This window comes from Pogona vitticeps, chromosome 14, assembly GCF_051106095.1.
Source record: "Pogona vitticeps strain Pit_001003342236 chromosome 14, PviZW2.1, whole genome shotgun sequence".
Taxonomy (NCBI): Eukaryota; Metazoa; Chordata; class Lepidosauria; order Squamata; family Agamidae; genus Pogona; species Pogona vitticeps.
In genome coordinates this window covers 20194455-20201826 of record NC_135796.1, presented here as the reverse complement: position 1 = coordinate 20201826, position 7372 = coordinate 20194455, and the positions used below count along the sequence as shown (strand labels likewise).

The 7372-nt window shown below is 58.4% G+C and overlaps 1 protein-coding gene and 1 long non-coding RNA gene across 6 annotated transcripts; one reads left to right on the top strand and one right to left on the bottom strand.

The window, feature by feature from the left end:
- LOC110083455 (uncharacterized) lies at nucleotides 1–5331 on the bottom strand. The gene is made up of 2 exons (XR_013539261.1): nucleotides 5025–5331; nucleotides 1–284 (listed from the first exon to the last, which is right to left on the bottom strand). It is a non-coding gene; the product is annotated as an uncharacterized LOC110083455 (long non-coding RNA).
- On the top strand, nucleotides 115–4798 carry CRYBB2 (crystallin beta B2). Of its 5 annotated transcripts, none has more exons than XM_072983410.2 (6): nucleotides 115–197; nucleotides 1193–1261; nucleotides 2550–2668; nucleotides 2980–3112; nucleotides 3510–3652; nucleotides 4614–4798. In XM_072983410.2, exons 2-6 carry the CDS (start codon nucleotides 1214–1216, stop codon nucleotides 4780–4782), a joined length of 612 nt encoding a protein of 203 aa, XP_072839511.1. In that variant the 5' UTR covers nucleotides 115–197; nucleotides 1193–1213; the 3' UTR covers nucleotides 4783–4798. The 5 variants fall into 5 exon arrangements, with proteins under 5 accessions (XP_072839511.1, XP_078237995.1, XP_072839513.1 ...); XM_078381869.1 differs by having other exon boundaries at nucleotides 121–193; nucleotides 1192–1261; XM_072983412.2 differs by having other exon boundaries at nucleotides 134–197; nucleotides 1199–1261.
- Nucleotides 5332–7372: the final 2041 nt, after the last annotated feature.

The following is a 7372-nucleotide window of genomic DNA, read 5'->3' as shown; positions in this document are numbered from 1 at the left end:
TTTGGTGGGACAAAAGGCCGCCAAGGGTCAGCTGACCTTGGTTTTCATTGCCTTTTAATCCAGTATTCTCGATTTTGATCACACTTTCGTGAGCTTGATAAATACTGCCGGGGTGGGGATGCCACCGCCGCCTATAAATTCTGCCGCTCGGCCGCTGCTCTTTCAGTGGCAGAAGCAAACTCTGGTGCCGCCGCCGGGTAAGACTCTCCCGCTTGCATTCTTGCCTCCCTGCTCAGGCTTTACAGCTTTCTGGTCCTCTTCTTTCTTATCCAGGTTGGAACATCCTGTAGAAAAAAGGACCGCCAGGCTGTTAGAATTTAGCCAGGCCAAAGAAGAAAAAAACAAAAACAAGGACCTCGAGGGCAGGGAAGGATGAGGGGGTGGAGAGATGGAGGTAACCTTTGGGAGCTGGTTCCAGGCTCCCCAGCCTCCCCGCCCGGTCCAGTCCAGTCCAGTCCCTCCACCTCTTGCTCTGTTTTCCAAGGACCTGTAAGCAGGGAGCAGAGCTGGATCTTGCGAGCCCTCCCCTCCCCAATTCTGGCTGCTTGGCCCATGGTGGCCTCTTCCCTCTTCTTGTCCATGGAGAGGCCAACCGCTTCCCGCCCCAAGAGAGTGCAAATCCTTGACCCCAGTCTTGCTCTCCCTCCCTCGCTTTTTCTCTTGCTCTCCTTGTCCCCAAGTATCCTCCCCCCCCCGTTTTTTTTAGCAAAATGGTTAATGCCTTTTGGTAAAAAGATACATGATTTCTGGGTCCCATACTCTCTCTCTCTCTCTCTCTTCTCTCACCCTTCAAGGGTTTGACCCATGCCCATAGAAACATACTGAAACCTCTCTTGTAGGAAGTGGATGTGCCCTTCAAGGGGTCAGACTCTGCCCGGCAGGCAGGAGAATTTCCTGCAGGACTTTCTCTGGCGGACTCTGCCAGCCCAGACCACCAGGGCTAGTTCCATTTGCTCTGGGTGCTCCCCCCCCCATTGCACCCAGTGTGTGTGTGTGTGGGGGGAATCAGAGTGGCCCTCAGGAAGGATCCTGCCTGACAAGGCAGTCACAGAGCTTGGGCCCGGTTCTAGCACATTGTTGGTCTGGGCTGCCGAGGGATGCGGAAAGTTGCCCCCCCCCAAGCTTTAAGATCCTTAAGATCCTGACGCGCTCTTGACCCTTGTGGTCCTTTAACGCAGTCTCTCTTCCCAAGGAGCAGTTCCCCCTCCTCATCATGGCTTCGGATCACCAAGCATCGAAACAGCAAGCCGCTGGCTCCAAGGTCAGTGAGGGGGTGGGCAGTGGGGTGTGTGTGGGGGGGTAGATCCTGGGACAAACTTGCCAAAGTGGGAATTTGCCCAAAGCAGAAAGCACCACGGAGCTGCTTTCTGACTTCAGCCCAAGAAGGGGGAGGAAGGGTTTTGGAGGAGGCTTTTTCGATTTGATTTTAAAATCAACTTGAAATGGGTCCTTTTGAAGGAGAAAGGTGGGATAAAACTACATCAAATCGATGATATATTAAATACATGTTTAGAACCAAACTATGATGCAGCATCCTCTGTGTCTCTCTCTGCCCTTAGCCGAGCACCCTCGTTGGCTGGAAGGAGGCCCTTGCCATGTTGCTGGGGCTACTACAGGATGAAACCTTCCTCATCCTGTTAACCTCCCCCCACCCACCCCCTGCCTTTCCAATGTGCTGCAAAGAACAGCCCAGGTGGGGGAGACCTTAAAGACTCCTGGCCCCCAAAAGGGCCCCTTAAGGGTATGTGTGGCGGGGGCAGGCTAGGTGGCAGGAGGAATGCCCGGAGGGAGGGAGATGTGCAGAGGGAACGGGAAATGGTCTGGGGATGCCTCTGGCCGTCCCGCTGGGCAATGAGTGTGTCCTACCTGCCCTAACCCTAACCCTAGTCCCGAGTTTGGAAAATTACCTCTTAAAGGTAATTTGTCCCCCTTACTTGTGACAGAATTTGGAAACAGTTGTCATTACACATGGCCATGCTTACAAAGCAATTAGCAGTGTTGCTTGATGAGCTTCTCATTACTGCCCCCAAAACAAAGCAAAGCCAAACAATACGGAAAAAACAAACCTACAGAAATATTGCTTAAAAGTAGCTTAATAAGTGACTCATTATATGGATTTCAAAAAGTAACACTGGTGCACCCTGGCTGCAAAAGCAGGGCCATTTCCCAAGCCACGGGCTGAGCTGTGCCCTGAAGCCGTGCTGTGGCATCCTTGGGGTGTTTGTGTGTGTTTGTGTGTGTGTCTGAATTGTTGGAGCTGTTCCCAGCATCAGGGTCAGGCATTCCCAGGCACCCTGGAGAAGTCTTGGCACTCCGAATCGCACCCTTTTGGCTTCAAGGCCAACTCGGTTCACGCAAGACACATGAAAGGTGTCGAGAGAGTCGTAGGGCTAGGCCACGAGCTGTGTTTTCAACAAGAGCCAGGGCTGGGGAATCCGGTTCTCCCCCCCTCCTTCGTGCTCAGCCTGGCATCTCCCACGGCCTCCCTGCCAGTTTTGTCTCAGTCTCCTTTCCATCCCCCCCCACCCCCCCCACTTGTCCACTTCCAGATTGTGATCTTCGAACAGGAGAACTTCCAGGGCCGATGCCACGAGCTGAATGCCACTTGTCACAACTTGAAGGAGGCTGGGCTGGAGAAAGTCGGCTCCATTTTGGTGTATTCCGGGCCGTAAGTCTGAGGACGGAGGATAGAAGGGGTGGGGGTGGGGGTGGGGGTAGAGGTGGGGCCACCACCCCCCACCCACCAGGGACCAGGGCCCGAGAGGGGGAGACTGGGAGTTGGGCTCCTTCTGCGTTTACAGCACATCCGTGCTCCACGCTGTGCAGGCACAGCAGATGAAAAGTTGGATCCCCATCTGGACCCCAACTCCCGCCCCCCCCACATCAGCCCCTGGGGGTCCCTTTTCCAGGCTCTGTGAATTCCCTACCTGGCTCCGTGGACCCAGCCTTTCCTCTCCCTCCCCCCTTTCCCCTCTGCAGGTGGGTGGGATACGAGCAGCCCAACTGCAAAGGGGAGCAGTTTGTCTTTGAGAAGGGCGAGTACCCGCGCTGGGACGCCTGGACCAACAGCCGGAGGAGTGACTGCGTCTGGGCCTTCAGGCCAGTCAAAGTGGTAAGCAGGATGCTCTGGGGACTCCTGGGGAGGAGGGATGGGGCCCTCTTCTCGGGTGGTGTCGGCATCGGGTGAGCCATGGTGCTGGGGTTGGCAGTTGGGCCTGTCTCCTTTGACCTCTGTCCCCCTACTGTCTACATAAGAGTTCTTCCACCGACACTCATCCACCGCACAACCCTGTGAGGTAGACCATGCTGGGGAAGAGGGCGGCTTCCTTGCCCAGTGGGCCCTTCCCGGTTCCATGGTGCTGCCAGGATTTGCAGCGAAGCCCGAACCTCCGGTCCTCCCCCTCCTTCACCCTTCCTTGCCTCTCGTGGTTTCTCCTGGGCTGAACGTGTTGCCCTTTCCTTCTGGCTTCCTCCCACTGACCGTGGTCTGGTGTGGCTTCCCCTTCTAGGACAGCCAGGACCACAAGATCGTCCTCTACGAGAATCCCAGCTTCACCGGGAAGAAAATAGAGATCATTGATGACGATGTGCCCAGCTTCTACGCTCATGGCTACCAGGAGAAGGTGTCCTCTGTCCGCGTCCAGAGTGGCACGTAAGTCTTTTTTTGGGAGGGGGGCAGACCTGAGCCCATCCGAAATGGACCAGCTTTGGTCCTCCTCAGTCCTCCTGAGAACGGGGATTCCCCCCCCCCCGCTGCTCGACTGACGGCAGAGCCTCAAAAGCTAGAACGCTTTGGGCTTCCCCAAATCAAGAGGGCCTCACGTGGGCCTTCCCCCCCCCCTTTGGCCACACCTTGGAAACTTATGTATTGGGAACGGGTGGGCGGTGGCCTGTCCCTGAGTTTTCGAGCGTGCTGCTTCTTCCCAAAAAGCTCTCGGGATGGACGGGAGACTTGCACGACGCCCCAAATCTCCAAAAGTCAAAAGCACTCCGAAAATGGCATTTGGGAGCCGACAGCCTCAGGGATTACGTAGCCCAAACGGTGGCTTGACCTCCTTTTGCCAATTGCCCAGTGGCTTTCGGAAGGGAATTCCAAGGCTGTGTTTTTGCCCAAATCTTTTTGGCAGAGGGTCACATGCAGGGGTGTGTGTGTGTTTCTGACGCGTTGCTTGCCGGCTCTGCCCGCGCCCTCTTTGCCGTGTCTCTTTCACGGACTACAGTTTCCAGAATCCCCAAGCAGGCAGCTGGGGGACACCCTGAGGAGCTCTAGAGGCTCCTCCGCCGTGGCTCTTCCTCTGAACAGAAGTGCTTCCACCTAAGTGGCTGCCAGGGGTTTGGGGCCGCGCGTGTGTGTGTGTGTGTGTGTGTGTGTGTGTGTGTGTGTGTGTGTGTGTGTGTGTGTGTGTGTGTGTGTGTGTGTGTGTGTGTGTGTGTGTGTGTGTGTGTGTGTGTGTGTGTGTGTGTGTGTGTGTGTGTGTGTGTGTGTGTGTGTGTGTGTGTGTGAGTGAGTGAGTGAGTGAGAGGGGGGGGGCTTTGTTCTATGCAGGGTTTGTTTATTTTTTTCGTCTCCTGACACTGACGCCGCTTCCTCCTCCCCTTCCTTCCTTCCTTAGGTGGGTGGGCTACCAGTACCCCGGCTACCGTGGCTACCAGTACCTGTTCGAGAAGGGCGACTACAAGGACAGCGCCGACTTCGGGGCGCAGCAGCCCCAGATCCAGTCGGTGCGGCGGATCAGAGACATGCAGTGGCACCAGCGGGGGGCCTTCCACCCGGCCAGCTAAGCCCGCTCGCCGCAGCTGCTGCCGCCGCCGCCTCCGGTTGGGGGGGTGGGGGTGGGTGCGCGGGGGCCCTCTCCGAGCGAGCCCCCCCAACCTCTACCTGGTCGCCCTCCTCCCTGACCCCTGCCAAGCCAGGGCCTGATCCCCCCTCCTCCGCTGCTCGAGAAACACTCCTGCCCGCCCCCGCCACCGCTGTCGCTGCCGCCAAAGAGCCTGAATAAAAAACACGCTTTTGCCATTCCAACGTCCGCCTGGCCTCTCTCTCTCTTCCGCCGCCGCCTCGTCCGTGGGGGGGGGGGGTCGCCTTGGGTCTCTGCGGAGGGTGTCCCCCTAACGCCGCCACTTTCGCACGCACACACAGACACCATTCGGAGTCAGAAAAGGGTCTGCCAAGTCTGAGTTGCTTCCCAGGAAAGCTGTCGGGGGGAAACCGGCGGGGGCGCGCGCGTCCTTTTGTCTCTCCAACGTGGTCTGTTCCCTGACATGGAATGTGTTCCTCCATTTGGGCTGAGAGAAGGTCCCGTCGCACCCCCGCCCACCTCTCTGCCCACCTCCCTCCCCGGCTTCCCCACCCTTTCCCCGGAGGGTCCCCCAGGGAGCTTCCCCTTCCGCATTTGGGGGGCCCTCTTCCCCCCCCCCCTCCCGGCTGGAGGTCTCCGGGGCCATCAACTGAGAAGGGGGAAGGTCGAGGCTTTCCTTTCTGGCTACCAGTTTCCTCCGCCGGTTGCCGGAGCTGCGGGTTCCCTCCTGGCCCGGTCCCCCTGAAAACCAGAGAAGGGTCCAAACCCAGGTGGCAGAAAACAGCCCCTTTGCCCCCCCCCGGGCGCCCACCTGTCCCCACGGGACCCCCTGCCCTCGCCCCCTTCCCCTGACACCTTCAGGCTCTTCCCTTCTCAGTGCAAACATTTGCTTTTTATGTCCCTGTTGCTTGGAACGGGGGGGGGGGGGGAGTGAGAGAAAAAGAAAAAGAGATCCTTCAGAATTCCCCACCCCCAAGGGCCAGTGGCTGAGTCTTCAGCCTTCCCCTCTTGCTCCCTCCCCTCTGTTCATCATCCCAGGCCAGAGGAAGGGGTGGAAGCCAGCCCTCTTCGGCGGCCTGCCGGTGCCTGCTGGCTCTGCTGATGGATGGGGACGTCCAGCAAGCACGGCCAGGACCAGCCCTTTTTCTCTCCCTCCCCTCTCTTGGAAGAAGCCGTGTTAAAAGCAAAATGCAATAAAGCCCCATGTAAAGTACCGAAAGAATTTAGTTGCACAAAGGGGCTTGGTGCCCCCACCACCCCTGCACCCAAAAACCTTTGGGAGACTAGCCGAGATTAGCTCTGAGTGCAATTCAGAAAAAGGGGGTGGGGGCTCAGTGTTCCTCTCGGCCTCTGGGAGGAGGTGCCTCAGCCCAGCTCCTGGGCCCCGGGCGGGCGGGGGGGGGGAGAGGAAGACCTGGACACGGAGGGTCCTTTTCTGGTTGACTCACACACACACACACCCGGTCTCCCAGTTGGGTTCAAGCCAAGAGGTCCGAGAGGGTCCCCGGATCCATCAGAGTCCAGACAGTTGTGATCTGTAGGGCAGAATGGAGCTACCAGAAAGAAGGCAGCGCTGGCCCCTCTCGCAGGAGCCACGGAGGCCTCCAGGGGCTGACTGAGCCCCAGCCCACCTGGCAGGCCACCTCCCGCCATCAACGGTGGGGATCCCAGACAATTTGCCATTTTCTGCTTCGAGGCAGAGGACTTGGGAGACACATCCTGCAAGCCGAGGACACCCCGCCTGGTCTGGGGAAGAGCTGGCGCGGCAGGGGAGGGCAGGGGGCTGCTGCTGAGGGTCCGGGGGGGGGAAGGCTTGGATCCTCCTGGGGAAACCGCGATTTCCATCCCAGCTATGAGGAAAGAGTAGAAACCGCCAGAGCACTAGACTCCCCCCCTCCCACGGGTGACATATCCTGACCCGCACGCCAGTCAGCGAAGATGGCAAATGGCCAAGCGGACACTGTCCACGGAGCAATGGTGGCCCCCCTCCCACCCCCTAACACCACAGCCCGCCAGCTCTCCAGTGCTTTGCTGGGCAAAAATCCCCCTCTGGGAAGGCCTGGGGGGGTCGGGGGGGGTTGCAAAGGCCTCCTTCTCCTTGTGGGGTGATTGCCCGCTGAGCTCAGAGGAGCTGCTTCTTTTGGGCTGCAGCCCCCGGGATCCGCGCCTCCCACCACCTGGCCGGCCACCCTTTGGTGGAGAACGAAGTGGCCTCCGAACCCCTCCCTCCTCCTCTGCTCAGCCTTCTGGGTGACCCCCTGCAGGGGCCGAGGGTTGGGGAAGGGCAGGCCTCCGCTTCCCTCCTTCCGGGTCCACAGCGAATGGCTTCCTATCTGAGGAGCGATGGGCGCCTTTTGCATGCCAGGATCAGGCCTGTGTATGAGAGGAGCCTGCTGTATGAAACTGTTCCATGACGTCCTTGCCGTGGGGTGGGGGGGCCAGGCCAGGTCTATTTTAGTCAATCTCCTCCTGTGTTTATCATTCTGAGTGCGGGTTCTCTCCCTTTTTTCCTTCTTCATCTAAAAAACATTTCTGCCCTTCCAATAATTTTTCCATTTCATGGTCTGAGCGCA

Bases quoted from the DNA above. Each gene is read 5' to 3' on its own strand.
- CRYBB2 (XM_072983410.2), top strand. From the start codon at position 1,214: ATGGCTTCGGATCACCAAGCATCGAAACAGCAAGCCGCTGGCTCCAAG. The intron at 1,262-2,549 runs GTCAGTGAGGGG...GTCCACTTCCAG, and splicing joins AGCAAGCCGCTGGCTCCAAG to ATTGTGATCTTCGAACAGGA. The intron at 3,653-4,613 runs GTAAGTCTTTTT...TTCCTTCCTTAG, and splicing joins GTCCGCGTCCAGAGTGGCAC to GTGGGTGGGCTACCAGTACC.